Genomic DNA, 25,618 nt, shown 5'->3' on the forward strand with positions numbered 1-25,618 from the left:
ATATATATATATAGATGTGTACTCACTAATGAAAACCGAATTCAATAAGCTTTCTGCTAATAGCAGGTTGTTATTGTGATTTTATTGCATATTTGTACCGTTACGGCTGCCCTCCGGGTGATCAAAAAATTTTGAGGAAAACTGGAAAGCTCATACCACTGGGAATGGATCAATGGCAGGGACAGGTTATGTCAAACACAACACGCTAGTTGGGGAAGGTGAGAGCTTGAACTTGTTGATTACAGCGTATTTATCAGCGGCCAGGTGTTTGATCTATTGTAGTTTCACATATCGACGGACTTTTTTTTTGGAAGAACAAGGAAAGGAAAAAAAAGTAGATACATTCTATACATTCACGAGGGCATATCGTTACCAGGGAGATAGAAATCACTAGAAAAAAAAATGTCAGGTTTAAGAACGGTTTCAGCTTCCTCCGGGAACGGGAAGAGCTACGACTCTATTATGAAGATTTTACTGATTGGTGATTCCGGTGTTGGGAAATCATGTTTATTGGTCCGTTTTGTTGAAGACAAATTCAACCCCTCATTCATTACCACCATCGGTATTGACTTCAAGATAAAGACCGTTGATATCAACGGCAAGAAAGTAAAGTTGCAACTTTGGGACACTGCGGGCCAAGAACGTTTCCGGACCATCACCACAGCATATTATCGTGGTGCTATGGGTATCATTCTTGTTTATGATGTAACAGACGAAAGAACTTTCACCAACATCAAACAATGGTTCAAGACTGTCAATGAGCATGCAAACGATGAAGCGCAACTGCTGTTGGTCGGTAACAAGAGCGATATGGATACCAGAGTGGTGACAGCTGATCAGGGTGAGGCCTTGGCTAAGGAGCTGGGTATACCATTTATTGAGTCCAGTGCCAAGAACGATGATAACGTCAACGAAATCTTCTTCACATTGGCTAGGTTGATTCAAGAAAAAATCGACAGCAATAAACTTGTCGGCGTTGGCAATGGTAAAGAGGGAAACATTAGCATCAATAGTGGGAGTGGAAACAATTCTAAATCGAATTGCTGTTGATAAGAAAAAAAAAATTGCCTTCTCCCGAGATGAGCTGAAGATCCAAATCGAAACTGTAACGTAACTGGTTGGACCCTCTTTCTTATTCTCAATCTTCGCAAGCTACTTTTTCTTATATACATAATTGTATTTTTTCTTTGTATACCATATCTACTACTTTTATATTAGTCATATTAGATGTCACTTTTATATTATCTATACATTTCTAGCAAATTAAAAACCATTCGTTCTAGCACACTTTCAAGTATGGGCTTCCCCTTCAACGGCTATCACACAATAATTGCAAGTGTAGAATAAAAATAAAACAGTAAATAGCCGAACAGGAGAACGCTGCCAACGGCTTCTCTTGGCTCCTTGCGTTAAAGTGTGTACGTACACACGTCTGTGCATTTATGTATATACTACTATAAGATCGAGCGCACCTTCAAAGCCTGTTGTTCCCCGCTATAGCAGTGTTTACTTCCTGAATCCAGCAATTAGTGGCTTGCGCTTATGTAAGGTTTCTGTGTGGTTGCATAATCTTGCAATTCAGAGAGCCCACGTGCTGTTTTGGCTCCTGGAAATGAACACGCTGCAGTTATAGAGCATCTTCAAAGGCTAATGCAAGATGGGCTTTACCGTCCATGCAAGTGGCTTAATACCTGAGTGGCGGAGAACTAATCCCTTCTCCATCTCTTATTCCCAACTTCTTTCTTTCTAATCATGACTCTCAAAAAGGCGCCATATCATTTCTATCGGAAGCGAATAATTGGGAAAGAAGCATTAGCCATAAACAGATAATATAAACGAAAAGCGTTTATAAACAAACTGAAAAGAAGAACTTTAATCTAACGCAACTGTAATATTTGGATATGTTGTTTGGTGTGAAATTGGCCAATGAGGTTTATCCTCCTTGGAAGGGTTCTTATATTGATTATGAAGGCTTAAAGAAATTTTTGAAGGAAGATAGCGTGAAAGGTGGAGCGGATGATAAGAAACCAAGCTGGGATGATTCGGATGAGTCTAGGTTCGTCGAAGAGTTGGATAAAGAACTTGAAAAAGTTTACGGTTTCCAACTGAAAAAATACAATAATCTAATTGAAAGACTAACCCATTTGGAAAAACAAACAGATTCAGAATCAGCTATCAAGGCTTTAGATTCTGATGCATTCCAACGTATCTTGGAAGAGCTATTGAGTGAGTCTAGTGAATTAGATAATTTTAAAAGGTTAAATTTCACTGGGTTCGTTAAGATAGTTAAGAAGCACGATAAGCTACACCCAAAGTACCCATCTGTGAAATCATTGCTAGAGGTTAGGCTAAAGGAATTACCTTCCCATTCGGAAGAATATTCCCCATTGCTGTACCGTATCTCCTTTTTGTACAACATTCTGAGAAGCAACTTCAACACTATGTCTCAGTCCTTGGCTAGTGCTTCTAAGTTTTCGAGTATCGCCAGTAATGACATGGACATGAACCTCAAAAGTTTTAAATTTTGGGTCCATAATGACAATTTAATGGAAGTCAAAACAAGAATCTTGAGACATCTTCCAGTACTGGTTTACGCTAATGTTCCCTCCGAAAACGATGATTTGGTCAATAGATTCGAATCGGATATCTTAAATGATGACGAAATTGTGGCTAGTTCAAGTTCCAGTGGTAGTAATGCAGAAAACGGTGGTTTGGGAGCACGTTCTTTTGACCCACTTATTAATACTCTTTATTTCGACAATGAACATTTTGAAATGTATAACAACAAGTTACTGAAGTTAAACTCGGCCCCTACATTAAGATTGAGGTGGACTGGTCAGCTATCTGATAAACCAGATATTTTCTTGGAAAAGAAAACTCTTATTGAAGATGAAACCACAGGGAAATCGGACTTTGATTTCACCAAACTTCAATTGAAACAAAAATTTATTAATGGATTTATTTTTGATGGTGATAAGAAATTTAAAGACCAGACTTTAAAGAAACTAAAAGACAGTGGTACGTCAAACAGAGAATTGGAAAAGTTGAAAGAGGATTTTGAAGATATTCAAGATTTCATCATCAAGGATGAATTGCAGCCAGTTTTAAGAACTGTTTACACCAGAACTGCTTTCCAAATTCCTGGAGATGACAAGGTAAGAATTACTATTGATTCTAACATTGTATTTATCAAAGAAGACTCTTTTGACAGAAAACGTCCAATTAGAGATCCTAGTACTTGGCACAGAACTGATATTGATGCCAATGTCACAAATCCTTTGAAATTCTTAAGGGAGGGTGAATATGCTAAGTTTCCATATTCAGTCATGGAAATCAAAGTCAAAGGTTCATTAGATTCTTCAGTATCAAGCAATTCTATGATTTCTAATGTGAAACTGCCTAAGAAGCATGGACAATGGCTAAACGATTTGACGAATTCTCATTTGGTCAAAGAAATTCCTAAGTTCTCTATCTTTGTGCAAGGTGTGGCATCATTGTATGGGGAAGATGAAAAATTAGACATTTTACCATTCTGGCTACCAGACTTGGAAACGGATATTAGACAAGATCCTAAGCAAGCTTACGAGGAGGAAAAGAAAAAACTGAAAAAACAAAAGGAGATTCAAAAAAAAATTGATGGGATGAGAAGATTTTCCAACATAAACGAACCCCAACGTCAAGAACCGGCACCTCATGAGGAATCTCAAAACATTACTTCTCAAGGTGATTTGGAGGCTGACGGCTCATCTGACGAAGAAACCCAAGATCAACCTCAATCGAAAAGATCAAGGCAAACTCGGAGAAGAAGACCAAAGGCTACCTTCCTAAGAATTTTAGCTGGGAAGGATCCGAAGTTAATGGGAGTGGATTCTGAAGAAGAGGAAATTGAATTGCCACCTGGTGTGAAAAAACCATCGAATTTATTGAAGAACGCTGGGCCTGTCAACGTGGAAGCAAAGGTTTGGCTTGCCAATGAACGTACATTTAACAGATGGTTAAGTGTAACCACTCTTTTGAGTGTTTTGACATTCTCAATTTACAATTCTGTGAAGAAGGCTGAATACCCGAATTTGGCTAATTATATGGCATATGTTTATTTTGCTTTAACACTATTCTGCGCTTTATGGTCATATTCTGTCTATATGAAAAGAGTCAATATTATTCAACAAAGAAGTGGGCAACATTTAGATGCACCCCTTGGTCCAGTCTTGGTTGCGATCGTTTTATTTGTTACTTTAGTCGTTAATTTTGTTATGGCATTTAGAAATGCAGCAAGGTCTCGCGAAGAATTACTAATACAGAACTTAGAAGTTCCTGAAAGAATACCAGAAGTATTAAGACCAATTCAAGATTATCTTTTCAGATTAATGGGACCAAGCAAAAAATAATATACGAGCATTTTCGATTGAGAACATGTATCCTTATATCTGTACTGTGTAGTGAAAATATATGTCATCTTCTACAAATAATTTATTTCAGGAAATGTATTGAAACTGCATTATTCATGAATGCAAATATATGCACGAATATAGATGTTTGCTTTTGCCTTGTCGGCCTGATCTATATATATCTAAAAGCAAAGATGGTTTTCGATTACATAGTAATAGAGGCTGGCCATAAAATCAGACGATAGAAGTCAAATCATCCTTCAAATTTTTCAATAAACTCAGAATTTATTTCTCTTAGCTTTTCCAAGGTTAAGGGCTCTTTTTCGTTTTTCACACACTCATGCACAATTGCCACAAGATTGTGAATTCTCTTCATTTGGTTTATAGTATTTTCATCAATAACATCATCCAAGTTTTGATTTCTAATTCTGGCTTTAGCAATCTTCAAAAGTGAGTGAATATTGTAAGCTTCTTCAATAATATTAGGGCTGAATATTTTATCTACGACTTTTATTCCACTATTCTCTATCTGGACAGACTTCTGGGTCAGATGATAATTCATTTTAATAGACTTGTCATTTAAAACAACCGCATCCATATGAAGATGAGAAACTGCCGGCTTCTTAGACATAATTTTGGGAATATCCTGGAAGTGAGTAGAAAGGAATACCGTTGCTCCCGTTCGAAGCAAATGCTCAGTAACAGCTAAAGAAACACAAAATCCATCGGCAACACTTGAGCCTCGTCCAAGCTCGTCTAAAATTAGTAGCGTATCTTCGTTTATGTCGTCTAAGAAGTAAGCCATTTCCTTCATTTCAAAGCCAAAATTCGATGATGTCAATTCCATGGTATCATTGCAAACTCTTGCATGTAGGCGTTTAAAAATAGGGAAGGATCCATAGCGTGCTGGTATACCTGAACCCATTTGGGCCATTATGGAAATGAGGGCAACCTGTTTCAAATACACCGATTTCCCACTCATATTGCATCCTGTAATGATTTGTAAGCTGGAACTATTTTTCGTGCTTGATATGCTGTTAGGAACAAAATTATCTATGACTTTTTCGAGCAAAGGATGTCTTGAATCCTGGATAAGTAGATTGTTTGCAAAAGTCGGGATTGTATAACTATTCTCTTTCAAATTGAAAGCGAATGAACAGACTAAATCTAGGATAGCAATCGCTTCTGCGATCATGAATAGTTCAGAAATGTGAGATGCGATTTTATCGAGAAGGTCGTCAACTGTCTCTTCGCTTAAAAGTAATATTTCTTCCATAACTTCTTTCAGTCTGGCATTCTTTTTAATAATGCTTAAGGTAGTGCATTCAATATAGTTCTTTTTTGTTGTTTTTGAAATGAATATATCTGGAAGAGCAGCGATGTTGTCAGTAAAATCTTGCCTTTTTATTCTGAGGTAAAAGCCTCTAGCTGAATCGTAATTATGATCTAGATTGATTTTATGATCGGCGCTAAGATTCTCTACTTCATGGAAAAACTCGTCCTTTACTTCCTTGTAGATTTGTCTTGAAACATCCAAAAGTCCATTAGAATCACTTTTTACAGCAAATGAACGCTGATTAAGCAGTTGCATAGTCGAAGATGCCCAAACACAATCTTCATTTATATATTCATTAATCAGCTTTTCAATTTCTATGTTTGCATCGTTGTTGAATATTTTATTGGTTTCACCTATTAAACGGCTTTTAATTGTTTCATTGTTTAAAATAGTTTTTAGTGATTTTACACTCTGTAAAGTCTCCTTTAACAACAAGACATAATTAATTCTTTGATCCGGTTTTATTGCCGCTTGATTCACGCAAAGCAACCTCGAAAACAATTTATCTAAGTCGGGTAAAGACTTCATTTCGAGTCTTAAATTTTGCAGAAGATCATCGTTATTCTCTAGTTCTACCAGAGCCTCTAATCTCATCTCAATACTTTCCTTATCGGTTAAAGGCTGAAGTATATTGTTCCGAAGTGATCTTTGTCCCATTTTAGTAGAGGTGGAATCTAAGAATTTCCATAGCGATATTCCGTTTTTATCCAATTTGTTTTCTACAAGCTCTAATCCTCTCACAGTTTTAGAATCAATCAACATTGTGTTTTCAGTTCCTTCGAACTGAATACGTAGTTTACGAAATGCGTTCAAATTTCGCGTATTTTTGGATATGATCTCTTCCATGTAGCTTATCGCAGCGGATGCAGCACAGAGAGCAAAAGATTTATCTATCAGCTCTTCAATTTTTAGATCCTTTTTTGTATCATCCAATAAGTACTTTTCGATTGCCGCTAATCCATCTTGGCTATTAAAACACTTTCGTGATCCCTCTTCAATTTTAACAGTCTCTGATACATTGAATTTTATCATTGTTGCTAATTTTGACACTGTTGGTGTCAGTGAGTTGCTTGGAATTAGTATTTCTGTAGGTTGGTATATTTGGAGTTTATGTACTACACGAATGTAGATCTGCGAATCCATGAAATCTGAAAGAAACAGCTGCCCCGTGTTGCAGTTGATTATACATAGTCCAATTCGTGTACTGACGTCTCTTGGAACTTCGTATATACAACAGAGGACACAATCAACACTGGGGCCAAGAAGTGAAGTATTGGTACTATACCGGCTCAAAGAAGTTGTAGTTCTGGATGCCATTGAGCGGTTCATTAGATAACGGCTATTGGAGGAACTTCTTTCCCTGTCCTCCCATATCGTCTGTGATGCTTGAAGAGTTCTCTTTTTAAAGGTCCAATTATTACTAGTTGTTGGAGATCTTTGATTCCTCTTACTCTTCTTTGTACTTGACTTTGAAACAGGGTTCGAGGAATTAGCCGCTGACCTCAAATTGAAATAATTTGTGCTAATGAAACTAGATAGGTTGGATTCGCTCATAAGATACTTTTTGGTGTTCTGTGCCTAAGTTTTGGCTTTTATTTTCGTTCGGTATTAGTCCGTTAGTCTCACTGCCTTATTTACGGGACTTACTTACTCTCTTCTTATATTTCGTTGCTACCCGTCTATATCTTGGTTAAATATACTCCGAATCCAATAGAGAAACAAAGACATGGAAAAAAATAATATACGGCTTTACAACTGAGAAGACGGTAAAGTGAGAGCAGCGAACGCTGTGATGATTAGGTCGAATAAAAGGTCTACCGAGTGTTACCGACTGTAGACATTTTATTAGACCCCTTATATTAAGATTTGCAAAAAAATCGACCCCAGTGAGGGTTGAACTCACGATCTTGCGATTAACAGTCGCACGCCTTAACCAACTTGGCCATGGAGTCATTTTATTTTAATATCGGGGGGTAAGAAACCCAAATAGTTCATGATTTCTACATCTAAATATAACCCATCTCTGGCCCAATTGTGATTCTATGTTGACATTTAATAGTTTAATAGGTATCAAAAACCTCAATTAAGCGGTTCTTTCTTAAACTTGCCTATTCTCATTCTGAAACATCAGTTATTCTGTTTTTCATTGCGTATCATGTCCAATAGTGGCTGTTTATTTGGTCGGCCGTGACCGGGCACCTATGGAAGTGTTTGAACAAGAATACAATCATCGTCCATCTACTACTAGTACCGTAGATTAGAAGCCTTATCCATGTCACTAGGATATTATTATATACGGCGTCAAAAGATGGAGTGAATTACGAGACCAATTAAACAAGGTTCAAGCCGTCATCGAATTTAATGGAAGCCGAAGCGCAAGTATTGATAATGTAATAGGATTTATAAATTGTAACATTTAAAAAAAGAACACAAATGTTTAGAAAACTATGCAAGATTGCCGACTCGCTCATGCGAGAGTAATACACGAGGAGATACCAGTATGGTTTCTTTACATTATATTATTATTCAAAGAAAATGAAATCCCAATATTTATCGTGAAATTATACAGATCTGCAGTTAGCATGATTTGCTCTCCCACTGTCAAACGCTATGAATTTAAACTATCGTTACGTTTCTTTATAGCTGGTCAATGTACATCTTCAGGGATTTAAGTGCAGCTATTAACTTGTCCAATTGCCACATACTCAAAATTCTCCGCTCGAGATATTTTCTTGATGTAAAACCTTACCTTACTTTTATTGTGAACGATAAAGCAATATATCTATAAAATATGTGTTTCTTTTTTAAAAGAAATGAAGTATAAATCAAAAGCATATAGTGACCTAAGAATATTTTGGGAGGTCTGAATATGGCTAGATGAACTTTCTATTTGCTCAGGATAGTGTACAAAAATATCGATTCAAACAAAGGTTGAATAATTCCATTGGCAATTTAGAGGCTCTCCCATGGATTAAAGATCGTCGAAGCTGCCTTGAGTGGCATTATTGGAATGTTTCTTCCTCTTATTTTGCAAGACAATCTCTTTCCAGTCCTCTTGAATATGTCCCTCCTCGTCATTTTCGATGAGTTCTTCTGCTTTGAGTTCTTCCTCTATGGCCTTCCTCTTCGAACTCATTTTTTCCTTCCTCTCGAGTTTTCGCTCTTTCGTTGAGGTTTTATCTGACCAAGCTAAATTCTTCTTTTTTAACTCACTTTTCAACTTCTTCTTATCATTTATAAGACTTAAATTATTCAAGGCTTCTTGCCTCTCCTTTTCACGCTTTTTGTCCTTGTATCTATATTCATTAATATTAATTGGAGGATCCACCAGCCAGTTTCCTGAGAAAACTCCTTCCTGGTTTTCAGTAGTTAGATATTTCGTTATCTCAGGCATTCGAGGTAAACGGAAGAGACCATACATCTTTGCAATACCAACATAATCTAACGATTGAAGTCTAAAAATGGAACTTGCAGAATGATTTGTATAGTATTTAATAAAGGCAACATATGCTTTAACACCTTTGTCAAATCTATCCCGATCTTCAAGCACCCAATCCTTAAAAGTATCGTAAAAATTCTCTGTGATACCCTTAATTTTAAAATCAACCTCTTCAAGTTCCACATTTTTGACTTGCATAAAAGCAACAAAATCCTCTTCTCTACCTCTGTTAAGAAATGTTATTGCTTTACCAACCCTATTTGCTCTACCTGTTCTGCCACATCTATGCATAAACATATCTGAATTGGTCGGAGGATCGAGCTGAATAACCAAATCCACCTCCGGTATATCGATACCTCTAGCTGCTACATCAGTAGTAAACAGCACAGAATTATTTAGGGAATCTGTAAAAGCTGCTAAAGTTTTCGTTCTCGCTGATGTCTGAAGCTTCCCGTGCAACGAGAATACTTCTACTTCACTCGTCAATATCTTTTTCTTTGCTAAATATTGAACAAATGAGTAGAAATAAGAGACTGACACACATGTTGGGAAGTATACAATACATTTTTTGAACTTGTAATTATTCAAAACACTGACTAGTAGTTGCAATTTTTCCAGAGGATTTACAACACAGTAATTTAATTTCAAAGAGGAGGGCGCTTGGTGCTTAGAATTCACTGTAATCCTAACAGGATTCCTGAGCCCTGTCTTGAAGATATCCGAGCCGGCACTACGCATAGTTGCGGAAAATAGACCCGTTCTTCTTTGCTTGGGTAGTAGTCTCAGAATTCTTTCGGTATCTTTGATGAAACTTACATCCAATAATCTATCCGCTTCATCCAAAATTACCATACTACATGCTGACGTTTTGACTGCCGGCATTTGCAGAAAGTCCAAAACCCTACCGGGTGTTCCAATTAGAATCTGAGGCCGATTCTGTAGAAAATTACTTACGTCGTCTCTGACTGTAGCTTCATTAGTACCAATCAACAGCTGGCATTTAATAGAAAATGAATCAGAAGGATAATGCTCCAGAAATGATAGAACAACTGATTCAATTTGACGTGATAGTTCTCTTGTTGGAGCAATGATTAAGGAATGAAAGTGCGCTTTCTTGAATTTGGGTGAGTTTGCCTCCTCTTGTACAATTTTTTCCAATATAGGTATAACAAACGCTGCGGTTTTGCCGGATCCTGTAACGGAATCTACCACGACATCTTTATTTCCAGCGAGCATGGGAATTGTGGACGCTTGAACTGGAGTCATGCTCTCAAAGCCCATAACATCCAGTCCTGTCCTTATCCAGGGAAGTAAAGAATAATCTAGATTATTCCATTCTAATGATTTTGACATCGTTTCTGCTATCTTGCTTTATTCTTTAGTTATGATTGATTTTGCTTATACAAATATTCATAGCTCATCTTAGAAGGCTCATCAGGAAAACCTCATTAATTTTCTCAGTGAAAAATTTTTGAAGGCGAAAGCCGCACCGATTAAATTATCCACGAAGAAGAGTGGGCTCAAAATAAAGAATAATTTTTTAGAATCTCTCGAGGAGTCACATCTGTACTTACTACTGGTCGAGAAGAGTTCTTCAGATTTTTTGAATGAGCAGTTTTCTTCAAAAAGTAATCAAAAATATGAAGGCGGTTTCTGCAGGCACTAATATGATGGGCAAGAAGGAGGACTCAGTTTACATCAGCTGGACCAAGGAACAACTAATACGAAGAATCACCGAGCTGGAAAATGCAAATAAACAACATCGTAATGAGCTCCAACATATTGATGATAACAAGAAGCGCAAACTTCCACAAGAAGGGATCATCAAAACCAAGACCAAAAAGACTCAAAAAAAGTTTGATTTTACCAAGCATAATACTAGGTTTGTTGCCTTAAGATTTGCGTACTTAGGGTGGAATTACAATGGGCTAGCTTTCCAAAAAGAATACACACCTTTACCCACGATAGAGGGTGCCATTCTAGATGCCATGAATAAGTGTAGACTTATTCCATCTATGGTTCTACAAGATTTTCAATTTAGTAGATGTGGTAGAACAGATAAAGGTGTGAGTGCAATGAATCAGGTTATCTCTTTAAAGGTTCGCTCTAACTTGACAGATGATGAACAACTAGATCCGGCCAACGATAACAAGGAGATTCCTTATGTTCAAATTTTAAATCAGTTGTTACCTGACGACATCCGTATATCAGCTGTCTGCCTCAGACCTCCTCCTGGTTTCGATGCAAGATTCAGTTGCACTAGACGACACTATAAATATGTTTTTAATGGAAGGCATCTTGACATTACTAAAATGTCTAAAGCAGCATCATATTTCCTTGGAGAGAATGACTTTAGGAACTTCTGTAAACTAGATGGCTCAAAACAGCTTACCAAATTCAAACGTACTATAGTGAGTGCAGAGATTCTTCCCGTTTCTGATACCTTCTACTGTTTTGATCTAGTTGGTTCAGCATTCCTGTGGCACCAAGTTCGTTGTATGATGGCGATTCTCTTCCTAGTCGGTCAAACGCATGAAGAACCAGAAATCGTCTTGCGCCTGCTTGATATTGAGAAAACACCCCAAAAGCCCGTTTACGATATGGCGGATGAAATCCCATTATTGTTATACGATTGCACCTTTCCTCCAATGGAGTGGCAAGAGCCTCCAACCGATGATCATAAAGCGATTAAGTTTACGACGGCGGCTGAGGCGTTAACATTACACTATGGGTTGAAGGCCACTGTTTCCAACATTTTTAGAGATATTTTGCCTACAGCAGATGCTAATATCTTCACGAAAAAAGTCATTAACTTAGGTGATGGAAAAGGCAGAATCATCGGCAAATATGTAAAATTGAAAGATAGAGACGTAATGAAGTCAGTTGAAGATGTTAATGCCAAGTATCACAAAAAAAAGGATAGAAAGGCTAAATAATATGTAAACTAGTTTTTGTAAAATGAAAAACACTTTGTCAATGTATAGTACTTAATTAGATTAACAAATTATTGATATTAATATTTCGTATTACTCAAAGTCACGTGCAGTACTTTCATTAAAGCAATAATGTATTTTTTTAATATAATATATAATACCCTATCTTAGTTAGCACTTAATTGAAGAATTTGTAAGTGTACCGTTTCCGAAGCAGAATTTATTTTTATTTTGGAAGAAAAGATGCGCCCTACAGGCGGAAAAAAAACTAGCCGTGATCATGTGAGCGCTTATGCACTTATGATAGTTTTACTAGCGCAGTATTTTGATAAGGTTTCATATATAGTAGTTGATAGCCAACGATTGTGAAAGTTCTTTCATGACAGACGTTGAATCTCCTCCGCAGCACAAAAATGCTTTTTTATGATCATCAATATTGCCCTTTTTTTTCTTGCTGGACTTTTTATTTCTCATTTTTTTTGTGCGATTTTTTTTTTAATTCACGAATAGTGGCGATGAGGTGAAGTTTTTCTAACTGAAAAAGAAGATCGATGAACTGGAAACATTTACTATCACATATCATTGAAGAGAGAGCAAACGCATCGAGACCAATAGTATTAGTAAATAATGGCGCCAAAAAAGCCTTCCAACAGACAAACGTTAAGGAGAGAGGTTGCCCCTGAAGTGTTTCAAGACTCACAAGCCAGAAACCAGTTGGCTAATGTTCCTCAGCTTACCGAAAAATCTGCTCAGCGCAAGCCTACCAGAACAAAGGTAAGAAAAGAACAATCTCTCGCTAGACTTTACGGTGCTAAGAAGGATAAGAAGGGAAAATATTCTGAGAAAGATTTAGACATTCCAACACTAAACAGAGCTATCGTTCCAGGTGTTAAAATAAGGAGAGGAAAGAAAGGTAAGAAGTTCATTGCCGATGATGACAGTTTGACTTTAAACCGTTTAATAAAAACTATTGGTGACAAATATGACGATATAGCTGAAAGTAAGTTAGAAAAGGCTAGAAGATTAGAAGAGATACGAGAATTGAAGAGAAAAGAAATTGAGAGAAAGGAAGCGCTGAAACAAGATAAGCTTGAAGAGAAAAAAGATGAGATCAAGAAGAAATCTTCAGTTGCAAGAGTTTTACGTAGAAAGAACAAACGTGACATGTTGAAAAGCGAAGCTGGCCCCAGTGAAGATAAACCTAAAGAAAAGAAGGTGAAGAAGGTTTCATTTGCTTAATATTTCGGCTCATTTTTAATAGCATATATATGCCCTGCTGTACAATATGTAAGACTCGAATACCAAACTTTATAGGTTATTCTTTGTAGAGCCATCACTACCGTGTTAAAGCCAATACCACGGTGTGTGGTTTATAGTATTTAATACGGGTAACCGTGCTTATCCCAAAATTTTTCAAATTACAAGAATCCAACTCTTTTCCTAAGCAATTCAAATGCATTGATTGATTTACTAAAAGGAAGTATCCAAGCAACAGTGGTAAAGGAAAGCCATTGAAGGAGCAAGAAATATGTTGGGAACGATACGTGGTAATCAGGCACATGCTAATACCCAGAAAGGTGCTAATAAAAAGTTGAACGAACTTTTGGAGTCATGTGATAATCTACCATCTGCATCGTCTGAATTGGGTTCCATCCAGGTCAGTATTAATGAATTGAGAAGACGTGTTTTCCAATTGAAAAATAAAAAGAAAGTCACCAATGACCATACCAAAGCCCATTATTTGCTGGCTAACAGCGGCTTGACTTTTGAGGATGTTGACTCTTTTATCAAAGACTTGCAAACAAAGCAGTTTTTAGAGCAAAATGCCCCCAAGAAGATCGAAGGTGAGGAGCTGGAGTTCTATTTAAAGACCAAAAAGGACGAGAACATTTTGATGTCCATTGAACAACTTTTAACTGGCGCTACAAAAGATTTTGATAATTTTATCAATCAAAATTTGAATCTTGATTGGTCTCAGCATAAGGATGAAGTGATGAAGAATTTTGGTATCCTTGTACAAGATAAGAAGACCCTTGACCATAGAGAATCTATAAGTTCGTTGGACCCAAAGCTTCCAAGCTGGGGCAGTAAAGGCAATAACATTTTGAACAGCAACGAATCAAGATTAAATGTCAATGAAAATAATATTCTTAGAGAAAAATTTGAAAATTATGCCAGAATTGTGTTTCAACTTAACAATAGTAGACAAGCAAATGGAAGTTACGATATAGCTACTGAGTTTATCTCGATATTATCTTCTGCAAATGGTTCAAGAAACGTCCAACTACTAGAGAGCTGGAGAATTCTAGAATCTATGAAAAGTAAAGATATTAATGTTGTTGAAGTTGGTAAACAGTACCTTGAGCAACAGTTTCTACAGTATGCTGATAATTTATATAAAAAGAATATGAACGAAGGGTTGGCTACCAACATCAATAAAATTAAATCCTTTATTGATACCAAATTAAAGAAAGCAGACAAGTCTTGGAAGATTTCCAATTTGACTGTGATAAATGGCGTACCAATATGGGCCTTGATATTCTATTTATTGAGAGCCGGCCTGATCAAAGAAGCATTGGAGGTTTTAGTAGACAACAAGGCTAATGTCAAAAAAGTGGAACAATCATTCTTAACTTATTTCAGAGCATATGCTTCTTCAAAGGACCATGGCTTACCGGTTGAATATTCCGCCAAACTTCACACCGAATACAATCAACACATCAAAAGTTCTCTAGATGGCGATCCTTATCGTTTGGCTGTCTATAAATTAATCGGGAGATGTGACTTAAGTAGAAAAAACATTCCTGCAGTTACCTTAAGCATCGAAGATTGGTTATGGATGCATCTCATGTTAATTAAAGAAAGTGATACAGATAATGATCCGATTTATGAAAGGTATTGTTTGGAAGATTTCCAAAACATTGTAATATCATATGGGCCATCTCGCTTCTCAAACTACTATTTACAAACACTATTGTTAAGTGGGCTCTATGGATTAGCAATTGATTACGCATATACATTCAGTGAAATGGATGCGGTACATTTAGCCATAGGGTTAGCAAGCTTGAAGCTATTCAAGATTGACAGTTCTACGCGTTTGGCAAAAAAAACAAAGAGAGATATCAGGTTTGCAAATATACTAGCTAATTACACCAAATCTTTTAGATACTCGGATCCAAGAGTTGCTGTGGAATATTTGGTTTTGATCACACTAAATGAAAGACCATCTGACATTGAACTATGTCACGAGGCCCTAAGAGAGTTAGTACTAGAAACCAAGGAGTTTGCTGTTCTTTTAGGTAAAGTTGGGCGTGACGGGGCTAGAATACCAGGGGTAATTGAAGAAAGACAACCTTTGTTGCACGTTCGAGATGAAAGGGAATTTCTCCATACAATTACTGAACAAGCAGCAAGAAGGGCTGATGAAGACGGTAGGATATATGACAGTATCCTGTTATATCAACTCGCTGAAGAATATGATATTGTTATTACACTTGTCAACAGCTTACTGAGTGATACGCTCAGTGCCTCAGATTTGGACCAGCCGTTGATTGGACCCGATGATAACAGTGAAAGCAACTCTGTTTTGCTGGCCAGAAGGATGGCTTCTATATATTTCGATAATGTCGGCATATCGAAGCAGATCCACATTAGAAATAAAGAAAATTGCATGTTGCTCTTGAACATTTCCAGAATTAGGGAGCTATATTTTGACAGGCAATGGCAAGAAACATTATCGCAAATGGAATTATTGGACTTACTCCCCTTTACAGACGAACTGTCCGCTAGAAAGAAGGCACAGGACTTTTCTAGTCTAGACGATAATATTGTAAAGAATATTCCAAACTTGTTGATTATTACGCTGAACTGTATATCGAATATGGTTCGTACTTTGAACGGCAGCAAGTATCAAACTTCCACAAAAGGCCAGCAAATCGATTCTTTGAAAAATGTTGCAAGACAATGTATGATTTATGCTGGTATGATCCAATACAGAATGCCAAGGGAAACCTACAGCACTTTGATTAATATAGATGTCTCACTATAGTTTTTTTTTCCAAATGTTCTCCAAATGTTGTATAATTTTAGTTTATATCTATATATAGGTATGCGCGCATATATAGTAAAAGTATTAAAGTGAATGATACAAAAATGCGATTTCTTGTTTAGTTCGCCTTACTCTTTGTCTTTCACCGCGATACTCTAATCCTTCTTTTCTTGCTGCTTCCGTCTATATTCAGAATAATCTGGTTGGAATTCATAGGCGTTGGGGCTATATGATCTCTTTTTCTCTAGTTTACGATGGCGTCTTTCCGATCTTCTTCTTCTACGTTCGTCGAAATCAAGATCCTTTTCATTTTCAGACTCTGATGATGACGAAGATGAAGATGAAGATCCATCATGATCTGAGGGATGGCTGCACTCCTCTTCAGCCTCTTCCTGCGGATGGAAAATACAGCAGATCTTGGTTTTTTTTTTATCCATATTCTCATTATCGACCACACTTTCCTCCCATCTCACATTGTGTCTCGTGGACCTTGCCTCTTGAGTTCTCGTAGGTTCTTGTGTAGCTCGCAGTTGCAAAACTGCCGGTACCTCTTCCACACTTATCGTCCGGGACCCCGCAGTCTGTTGTTGTTCCGATCCCATGTTCGGTTGGTTTCTATTCATTCTTACCAAACTAATTGATGGCTATCCTCGCACCCACTAGCTCTAAACAACTATTTGAGCCCATACTCTTAGTCAGTTTCCAATGATTAATATGGCCCCCCTGTTTATGCTGGAGCGCACGTCGCTGATGATTTCGGGCCTTCAAGGTGGCAAATTTCACAAGAGAAAGCCTTTAATTTGAGAGACAATTAAGAATTGGCGATCTTACACTGTGCAAAGGGCAGGAGACCACACGCTAGAGGAGACTAGAGTAAGAGACGAAGAAGCACAATGGAGAGACTACAGAGATTAATGATGAACAGCAAGGTGGGGTCGGCAGACACCGGCCGTGATGATACAAAGGAGACCGTTTATATCTCTTCGATTGCACTTTTAAAGATGCTGAAACATGGTAGAGCTGGTGTTCCCATGGAAGTTATGGGGTTGATGTTGGGTGAGTTTGTTGACGATTATACTGTTAACGTTGTGGATGTGTTTGCCATGCCTCAATCGGGTACTGGTGTTTCCGTTGAAGCTGTGGACGATGTTTTCCAAGCTAAGATGATGGATATGCTTAAGCAAACGGGTAGAGACCAAATGGTCGTCGGGTGGTACCATTCACATCCTGGGTTCGGTTGTTGGCTATCATCCGTAGATGTTAACACCCAAAAATCCTTCGAGCAATTGAACAGCAGAGCCGTAGCTGTCGTTGTTGATCCTATTCAATCCGTTAAAGGGAAGGTTGTCATTGATGCCTTTAGGTTGATTGACACCGGTGCATTGATAAATAATTTGGAACCTAGACAAACAACGTCCAACACAGGTCTATTGAACAAGGCTAATATTCAAGCTTTGATTCACGGTCTGAATAGACATTATTATTCATTAAATATTGATTATCACAAGACCCCACAAGAGACCAAGATGTTGATGAATTTGCATAAAGAGCAATGGCAATCCGGTTTAAAGATGTACGATTACGAAGAAAAGGAAGAGTCTAATTTGGCTGCGACAAAGAGCATGGTTAAGATAGCCGAACAATACTCAAAGAGAATAGAAGAAGAAAAGGAATTGAGTGAGGAGGAACTTAAGACAAGGTATGTTGGTAGACAAGATCCAAAGAAACATCTTTCTGAAACGGCTGATGAAACTCTGGAAAATAACATTGTTTCGGTGCTGACGGCGGGCGTGAATTCGGTGGCAATCAAATAGGAGGACACTCTTATAGAAAGTCATTATGCATTAAAAAACTAGAAGCCTTTCAATAGATATATATTTATATGCCTATATATATCACAGTGTTTTTTTAAGTCAAAATGAATAGAGTGGGAGAAGATTCATTCGACCCCAATGCTCTAATAGGAAAAAATATAGGAATAATGATAGTTCAAGTACTCATCACGGTTCCTGCTTTTCCCATACTTGTACAAACGTTTCGCCTAGAAACAGTAGTTCAGCTTCCCTTTCTGTTGTATTTATACCATCTATTTCAATCCATTTGTCGTTTTTGCCATCATAAAGTTGAGTAACCCAATGACTTCTTTCATCGCCATCAGATGTGTTCCCGTCTGTAGATGGCAGCTTAATAACCGTATGGATCACGTTTGCCTTTAAACGATAGTTGGCATATAAAACTTTAAGTTCACCGGAAAATTCTACTATCGTTTGGTTCCTACTCTTGACAGGATGTTCACTACTATGGTCGAACCTATTGAAATGAAATATCAAAAATTGAGGTAAATGCGTTAGTTTGAAAATGCTATGAGCGGAAGGGTCTCTGATATCGCTGAATTTACTCAATAGTTGGGAGATGTTTATTTGTGGAAGATTATCCACCGTGTTGCCATCCTTAAAGGGCGAAAATTCTGGTAAGGTCAAGGTCAAAACCCAAAAGGGTTTTACGTTGATTTTGGTCGTAGCAGGTCCATCGCCTTTAGGATCTTTTCCGATTTCCACAATTTTCACTTTTCCTTTACAAGACTTGTTTGAAATTGATTTCAACTGTTTGGAAGATGAACATATTCTATTGAATAACCATAGGAGGAAAACCCGTGGATCTACAAGACGCAGATTCAATCCTTCTTTGACCTTTAAATAGGTGACGAAGTCATCAACTGATAAATAATGTTTGAATAATTTTGGCGACCAGATTTTTTTGATACATATAGATAGCCTTTTGATGAACTCGCCTTGATTATCAAAATTGTTCAAAAGAAAATAATCACGTAAGGGTTTCATGTGTGATATTAAAAGTAATGCACTATGCGCATAATCGTATGTCGTTGTATTAGTGAACCCTATGAACCCATTCAGGTATACGCGATTGCTTAAATCGAAACATTGTTTGGGGAAACTTTGTAAATCCTTGACACTATAAGTTGGATAGAGTGCATACTTGATGCCATTTAACAATTGAACCTTATCTTCGTGTAAAATTTGAATATTTTGCGGTAAGATGTAAAATTTTAAATTCGTTAAATTCAAGAAGACATGATGGTTTTCGTTAATGGAATGGATGAAAGCGGGACTCTTTTCATGTCTTCCCTGATAGTAATGCCCACAAACCAGACAACAGTACACATTTAGTGAAGACAGTGTAACACAACAAATCTTTTCTGAATCGAAATCCAACTTCTCTCTTATCACCGTCTCCAAATAGGCATAGTTTGGTTCTTGAGACTTTACCCTCTTCACTACCTCTTGCTTCTGCCCATCTTCAGAATCTCTCCTCTTATTGCCGATCTCCATTAGAGTTAGGTAACTTAGACTAACCGGCCCACTAGACAGCTGAACACTTACGGACTACTCGAAATGGTGCCATTTTTTTCCTAATTCGTCATATTATTAAGATTTTTTAGTTTCATGGATTCTGCTCACTATACCGAGGGAGGTCGAAGTGACACTTTCCGCTACGGCGATTCTTCAGAAACTGTGTCATCTTTTTTTCCAGTTCGAGTTATGGAAATCCTGGAGAATACCACGTTTGAGCCCTATCTGTCGTTGGTTAAATGTGTCTAGAACCAATCACCCTCGTTGTTTCGGGATCTTTGTTGTTCTACTTATGCTTTGTGAAATATTTTAGACGTAGAGAGAAGTTAAGAGCAACCACCGTAGTACAAACAGAAGATAGATACAAGTGCTGTTACAGCAAACAAGAAGAAAAAATGAGCGAACTTGCTAATGTTAACGACGTCCCAATGAAGATAAGGAACCACAAGTATCCTGCCAAAGAGCATAACTTAAGAGTCAAGGATTTGCTATTTGAACGCAATTCAAAGTTATCTAAGGGGTCTACGGCATTTTTCATTGCTGGTGAAGAGTTAGAAGGAAATAAATACTGTGACACCACTAGGGAGTACAGACAAAACAGATATTTCTACCATTTGTCAGGCGTTGACATTCCCGCCTCTGCGTTATTATTCAACTGTAATACTGACAGACTGACGTTGTTTTTGCCAAACATCGATGAAGAAGACGTCATGTGGAGTGGTATGCCATTGAGTTTGGATGAAGCTATGAAAACGTTTGACGTTGATGAAGCTTTATACAGGTCTGATTTGGAGTCAAAACTTCAAGACTTGCAAGAATTTACCATTTTTACGACGGATTTAGACAATATTCACGATAAGAACATTGAAAAATATCTGACCCCATCCGATTCCGATTTTTTTTATGCCATGAACGAAACTAGAGCCATTAAAGATTGGTACGAAATTGAAACCATCAGAAAGGCTTGTCAAATTTCAGACAAGAGTCATTTGGCCGTAATGTCTGCTTTACCTATTGAACTAAATGAACTACAAATCCAAGCTGAATTCGAATACCATTCCACTCGTCAAGGTGGCCGTTCCCTAGGATACGATCCTATCTGTTGCTCTGGGCCAGCATGCGGTACATTACATTACATCAAGAACTCTGAAGATATCGAAGGTAAACATTCCATCTTGATTGATGCAGGTGCAGAATGGAGACAATATACAAGTGATATCACGAGATGTTTCCCAACTTCAGGCAAGTTCACCAAGGAACATCGCGAAGTTTATGAGACCGTTCTTGATATGCAGAACCAAGCAATGAGATTGATCAAACCAGGTGCTAATTGGGACGACTTGCATGCGTTGACACACAAGGTTCTTATTGAGCATTTCTTGAGCATGGGAATTTTCAAGAAAGAGTTCTCAGTGGATAAAATCTTCAGGAGCAGGGCTTCTTGTGCCTTTTATCCCCACGGCTTAGGCCATATGTTGGGGCTTGATGTCCACGACGTTGCCGGTAATCCAAACTATGATGATCCAGATCCAATGTTTAGATATTTGAGGATCCGCCGTACTCTGAAGGAAAACATGGTTATTACGAATGAGCCGGGCTGCTATTTTAATGAGTTTTTAATAAAGGAGTTTTTAGAAAAATATCCAGAAAGATTGGAGCTTGTCAACATGGACATATTAAAAAAATACATGTACGTCGGCGGTGTGAGAATCGAAGATGATGTTCTTGTGACCAAAGATGGCTACGAAAACTTGACTGGCATAACTTCCGACCCAGACGAAATCGAAAAAATCGTTCAAAAGGGTTTGGAGAAAACTCGTTCCGGTTTTCATGTTATTGTCTAACTGGTTTTTTTAAAGCGCCTTTCCACATATAAATATGTATATATATATATTTATTGTATGATGTAAGTACAAACGTAATATTTCTACACTTCTTCCGTCTCTGAGATTATCTGAACATACAGGTTGCCTGGAGATGGAAGGTAATGACGATAATGCTCTTTTCTAAACCTTGAATTGTGTAATTAAAAATAACAAAAATAAATGCGAATTCTGTGGATCGAACACAGGACCTCCAGATTACTTGACCGAAGTTTATTCTTCAGTCTGGCGCTCTCCCAACTGAGCTAAATCCGCTAATATTTGATGAAGGTTTGGGGACACATTAGCTGTCAAGTCTTTTCAAAACATTTAACTACGAGCAGCTAAACTCAGCAAAAAAGTATTTTCAAGTTCAATTTTTTGAGCAGGATTGTACCAAAGGGTGTTGAGTGTCAGTTTGATGGAACAAGTGATCTAACGTACAAGTATTTGTTGACCTAAAATTGTATGATGACTTTTGGGATTCCATTATTTTTAATGATATAATATTATGTATACAGATTATACTCGAGATCCTCCCCCCGGATTTAGGAATCTACAAAAAGGAGTCTGCAATTCTGCATAATATTATAAATGATTCTATTCCTCTTTTTATATGTTGTCATTCATTGATCCTATTACAATATCAATCCTTGCGCTTCAGCTTCCATTAATTTCGATGACACTTTGAATCTCAATTTATTGGTCTTGTGATTCATGTCATCTTTTAACACCGTATATAATAGTAATGGGTGGGCAATAGTTGAATCTTGTTCCAACACTTTTGTATAGCACCAACCGGATCATTCTTTACTGTTTAACCCAAATCAAGCATTTATATGAATGCATGCCTGCGGTATCAAGTCATTGCTCTTCGGGTAAAGCAGTTAAGAGGCCGGCTCGATGCAATTGTTTTAAGCTGGTACCGTACACTTCAGTCATGTGAAGTAGCAAAGAAAAATCAGAACAGAGAATGGTTGACACACATAAACTGGCAGATGAAGTGCTTCAGTTATTGGACAACCGTATTGATGACAATTACAGGGTTTGTGTTGTCCTAGTCGGCTCTCCGGGCTCCGGTAAGTCTACCGTTGCAGAAGAACTGTGTCAAGTCATAAATAAAAGATACCATAGCTTCCTATCGGCACATCCAGACGCTATCCAAACAAGTGGGGCGTTAGAAACCGCGCTTGATTTGGCAGGCTCTCTCAAAACGCTCCTTCCAAATGAAATAGCTGCTCTGAATAGAAATCAGGGGTTGTTCACAGATCACGTCGAGGATGTCGATTTCCAACCAGTAAAGTATCCAGGTTCTACATCAGATAATAAGAAATGTACGACAGTAGTTGGTAGGGGTGGTACTGCGAATGCAATAAAAATTGTGGAAGTTCATGATCCAATTAGTTTTGATCAGTCGGCCCTCGATAGTATTAACATCGCACAAATAGTTCCTATGGATGGATTCCATTTGTCTCGAAGATGCTTAGACTTATTCGAAAATCCTGAGGCTGCCCATAAAAGAAGAGGTTCGCCACCGACTTTTGACAGTAATAATTTCTTGCAATTATGTAGAATTTTAGCCAAGACATCCCTCTGCAAGGCCCCTTCGTATGATAAATCCTGCGTAACGGCAAGTGTTTTCGAAAAAATATCCAAGACTTTTAGCCAAGCGGTTCCTGATATTTTTATCCCAGGGTTCAACCATGCCTTAAAAGATCCAACTCCGGACCAATACTGCATTTCGAGATTTACAAGGATCGTTATCTTAGAGGGACTGTATTTACTATATGACCAAGAAAACTGGAGCCAAATCTATGAAACATTAGCCAACACAGGAGCCCTACTTGTCTACAAGATTGACATAGACTATGGGGTTACCGAAGAAAGGGTAGCCAAAAGGCATCTGAAATCAGGCTTGGTGACAACTATTCAAGAGGGAAAGGAAAAATTTCGCAGTAATGATTTGTTAAACGCCAAGGATATAGACAGACATCTCATCAAGGTTGATACCGTTGTCCACATCCGAAATGATTAGAAAGAGGAACAGTAGCTCCTATATATTTTTGTAAATCCAAATGTAACGTAAAATATTAAGGTGCGCGAAAGTGAAACGGCATAAGGATGTAAACATTTCACAGCCATATCGGGCAAAAGGAAGGCATATATTAAGCAAAAGGAAGCTACACCTTTCGATTAACCGGAAGGATTATGCCATCAGATTCGGCTATGAGTGATCAAATCAATGCTTTGTCAGTACAGCAGCAGCAGCAGCAGCAGCAGCAACAACAAGTATATATGTCCCCTCAAGCAGAAAACTTGAATCACATGTATTCGTTAGTTAACAAACTTGTGCTGCAGTTGAGGAAAAACCAAGCAGAAAAGACGAAGATATTACAGAATGTAGACGTATTATCTGGTAGCCTGAACAGGTATGAAAAGTCGGAACAGTCTCATGACACAACAGACAACATTGCATTATTCAATAGATTTTTGGAACAAAGAGGGAGGGATACTATTATGGGAGAAGAACAAGTAAGCGATGGCATTGAAGAGGACAGGGAGGATGAGGCTATGTTGGAAACACTGAAGCGCCAAAATGCGAAGCTTCGGGAAACTCTAGAGGCATCCAAACAGACCACCTTTGAATCCATGGATTTGTTGAAATATTCTGAAAATTCATTAAAGCATGTCGTTGCGCAATTAAGGGAGAACACCTTAATGTATCACGAAGAGACGATCAAGTTGGTTAGGCAAAAATTCCAAATGGAAACAGTTCCCTCGGAGGACAAAGAATTCAAAATGTATATGGAAAATGTAAATGATTTACAAGAGTTGGCAGACATATCGAACACTTATAGGCTACTATTGAGGCTACATGTACTAGACTGAAATTACGACACTTTGTTTCAAATAGAAACGACATTAAAATCTCTTTATGGCTTAGAGCGCTTTTCGAATACGCAAAGTTTACTAGCTAGGCCCTTGTGCTCTTTCTGACAGAGATTTGTGGGCTCAAAGTAGCTGAGGAGAAGATATTAATAGGCCTTTGCTTGCTCTTACATGCATTAAGTAGCGAATGCGAGTGAGTTTTCTGAATAAGTAGATGTTAGGAGGTCATCCTTTATACTTTTATAGTTTATGTACAGTGAAAAGTAACTGGTGCATATGTTGAAGTTTGAAAGGCTCTTTAATCATTCCATGCAATTGTTTTGATAGCCGAGATTTTCCTTTTAAAACGTTAAACCAATAAAAAAACATAAAGTATTACCATAAAAATAAAAATAAAAAATATTTCCAGCATTTTCTAAACACTGAGACAAACCCGTTAAAGTCAATCTCATAAAGACGTTATTGCAGGGATCCCGTAGGTCACCTTCCACACTTTGAGTAGTAAATATGATTAAGAGTTGAAGGGACTTTTTTATTTATTTTAATTTTTACTGACCTTGAGTTGACAATCTCGATTTTGATTCCCTTGAAAGGGGCATTAGGAATTACTCTGTTAGCTGCATTTTTGCAGCTTTTTTCATGTTTTAAAAAAAAACGATGTAATTCCACTCTAGTGTGAAATATGCTTAACGTTGACCTTATATTTATAAGCGTGTCACCAGCATAGTATTGCTCTGGACTATTCATTTGTTCAATGCTGTGCTTTCGAGTAGGCGTTTCATTATTGCCATGCAAAAGTCTACTCCAAGACCTGTGAACGATATCTTTTTCCCTTGTGCCCTATGATTTTGACATCATTATAAAGAAGCTACCGGATTCTGAAATTTTAGGAATAACCTCTTGAATAAATCTATTTTTGTATGCCTTTTGAAAAGTGTCTCAACGAAAAATTCTTTTGGTGTTTTTACCATCTATGGGGATCATGTTTGAAGGGCGTCAAGCACCCATTAAAAAGGCTTTTTGATTTAGTCATATTCACCATATGCTCTGGTTTGAACTATTGCTTTTTGAATGCCATTCAGGCGTTTTATATGCTGCTCTGCTTTCTTCTGAGTTCTATATGACTTTTTTTTCTCTCAAATGTGTTTCCCAAACATTCTGTATTGGTTTCTGTACTAATACAGTCTCTTGAGGCGATGGTGTTTCTGGTATATAATTAACTCCTACTTCAATAAATACCGTCTTACACATTCTCTTTTCTCTCTCTTAACGTTTCTGGTAAAGTTTCTGTCAACTTGAAGTTTGCAAAGGACGTCTTTAATGCTCTTTAAGAAATTAATAGAGACTCAATT

At 37.6% G+C, this 25,618-nt stretch overlaps 13 protein-coding genes and 2 non-coding genes across 15 annotated transcripts; 9 read left to right on the forward strand and 6 right to left on the reverse strand.

Annotated features, from left to right (window-relative positions):
- Positions 1–402: 402 nt before the first annotated feature.
- On the forward strand, positions 403–1,050 carry SEC4 (Rab family GTPase SEC4; the record flags this gene model as incomplete). The annotated part of the gene is made up of 1 exon (XM_018364828.1): positions 403–1,050. The coding sequence occupies one exon, from the start codon at positions 403–405 to the stop codon at positions 1,048–1,050; it is 648 nt and encodes a 215-aa protein (XP_018222531.1).
- An 851-nt stretch (positions 1,051–1,901) lies between these two features.
- VTC2 (vacuolar transporter chaperone) lies at positions 1,902–4,388 on the forward strand (the record flags this gene model as incomplete). Its single annotated transcript, XM_018364829.1, has 1 exon — positions 1,902–4,388. One exon carries the CDS (start codon positions 1,902–1,904, stop codon positions 4,386–4,388), a length of 2,487 nt encoding a protein of 828 aa, XP_018222532.1.
- Positions 4,389–4,641: 253 nt separating this feature from the next.
- Positions 4,642–7,278, reverse strand: MSH4 (MutS family protein MSH4; the record flags this gene model as incomplete). The annotated part of the gene is made up of 1 exon (XM_018364830.1): positions 4,642–7,278. One exon carries the CDS (start codon positions 7,276–7,278, stop codon positions 4,642–4,644), a length of 2,637 nt encoding a protein of 878 aa, XP_018222533.1.
- A 324-nt stretch (positions 7,279–7,602) lies between these two features.
- Positions 7,603–7,676, reverse strand: DI49_1651. The gene has a single exon. It is a non-coding gene; the product is annotated as a tRNA-Asn (tRNA).
- Positions 7,677–8,695: 1,019 nt separating this feature from the next.
- On the reverse strand, positions 8,696–10,516 carry SPB4 (ATP-dependent RNA helicase SPB4; the record flags this gene model as incomplete). Its single annotated transcript, XM_018364831.1, has 1 exon — positions 8,696–10,516. One exon carries the CDS (start codon positions 10,514–10,516, stop codon positions 8,696–8,698), a length of 1,821 nt encoding a protein of 606 aa, XP_018222534.1.
- A 254-nt stretch (positions 10,517–10,770) lies between these two features.
- On the forward strand, positions 10,771–12,099 carry DEG1 (pseudouridine synthase DEG1; the record flags this gene model as incomplete). The annotated part of the gene is made up of 1 exon (XM_018364832.1): positions 10,771–12,099. The coding sequence occupies one exon, from the start codon at positions 10,771–10,773 to the stop codon at positions 12,097–12,099; it is 1,329 nt and encodes a 442-aa protein (XP_018222535.1).
- A 624-nt stretch (positions 12,100–12,723) lies between these two features.
- LOC1 (Loc1p) lies at positions 12,724–13,335 on the forward strand (the record flags this gene model as incomplete). The annotated part of the gene is made up of 1 exon (XM_018364833.1): positions 12,724–13,335. One exon carries the CDS (start codon positions 12,724–12,726, stop codon positions 13,333–13,335), a length of 612 nt encoding a protein of 203 aa, XP_018222536.1.
- A 289-nt stretch (positions 13,336–13,624) lies between these two features.
- On the forward strand, positions 13,625–16,144 carry NIC96 (linker nucleoporin NIC96; the record flags this gene model as incomplete). Its single annotated transcript, XM_018364834.1, has 1 exon — positions 13,625–16,144. One exon carries the CDS (start codon positions 13,625–13,627, stop codon positions 16,142–16,144), a length of 2,520 nt encoding a protein of 839 aa, XP_018222537.1.
- A 155-nt stretch (positions 16,145–16,299) lies between these two features.
- YPI1 (type 1 protein phosphatase-activating protein YPI1) lies at positions 16,300–16,767 on the reverse strand (the record flags this gene model as incomplete). Its single annotated transcript, XM_018364835.1, has 1 exon — positions 16,300–16,767. The coding sequence occupies one exon, from the start codon at positions 16,765–16,767 to the stop codon at positions 16,300–16,302; it is 468 nt and encodes a 155-aa protein (XP_018222538.1).
- Positions 16,768–17,037: 270 nt separating this feature from the next.
- Positions 17,038–17,958, forward strand: RPN11 (proteasome regulatory particle lid subunit RPN11; the record flags this gene model as incomplete). The annotated part of the gene is made up of 1 exon (XM_018364836.1): positions 17,038–17,958. One exon carries the CDS (start codon positions 17,038–17,040, stop codon positions 17,956–17,958), a length of 921 nt encoding a protein of 306 aa, XP_018222539.1.
- A 186-nt stretch (positions 17,959–18,144) lies between these two features.
- On the reverse strand, positions 18,145–19,494 carry SAD1 (mRNA splicing protein SAD1; the record flags this gene model as incomplete). Its single annotated transcript, XM_018364837.1, has 1 exon — positions 18,145–19,494. One exon carries the CDS (start codon positions 19,492–19,494, stop codon positions 18,145–18,147), a length of 1,350 nt encoding a protein of 449 aa, XP_018222540.1.
- A 260-nt stretch (positions 19,495–19,754) lies between these two features.
- DI49_1659 (putative Xaa-Pro dipeptidase) lies at positions 19,755–21,359 on the forward strand (the record flags this gene model as incomplete). Its single annotated transcript, XM_018364838.1, has 1 exon — positions 19,755–21,359. One exon carries the CDS (start codon positions 19,755–19,757, stop codon positions 21,357–21,359), a length of 1,605 nt encoding a protein of 534 aa, XP_018222541.1.
- Positions 21,360–21,561: 202 nt separating this feature from the next.
- On the reverse strand, positions 21,562–21,653 carry DI49_1660. Its single transcript is given in 2 exon segments — positions 21,562–21,598; positions 21,616–21,653. It is a non-coding gene; the product is annotated as a tRNA-Phe (tRNA).
- A 697-nt stretch (positions 21,654–22,350) lies between these two features.
- On the forward strand, positions 22,351–23,412 carry YFH7 (Yfh7p; the record flags this gene model as incomplete). The annotated part of the gene is made up of 1 exon (XM_018364839.1): positions 22,351–23,412. The coding sequence occupies one exon, from the start codon at positions 22,351–22,353 to the stop codon at positions 23,410–23,412; it is 1,062 nt and encodes a 353-aa protein (XP_018222542.1).
- A 173-nt stretch (positions 23,413–23,585) lies between these two features.
- FAR7 (Far7p) lies at positions 23,586–24,266 on the forward strand (the record flags this gene model as incomplete). Its single annotated transcript, XM_018364840.1, has 1 exon — positions 23,586–24,266. One exon carries the CDS (start codon positions 23,586–23,588, stop codon positions 24,264–24,266), a length of 681 nt encoding a protein of 226 aa, XP_018222543.1.
- Between the last annotated feature and the right edge of the window lie 1,352 nt (positions 24,267–25,618).

This window comes from Saccharomyces eubayanus, chromosome VI (assembly GCF_001298625.1).
Source record: "Saccharomyces eubayanus strain FM1318 chromosome VI, whole genome shotgun sequence".
In the NCBI taxonomy this organism is placed as follows: Eukaryota; Fungi; Ascomycota; class Saccharomycetes; order Saccharomycetales; family Saccharomycetaceae; genus Saccharomyces; species Saccharomyces eubayanus.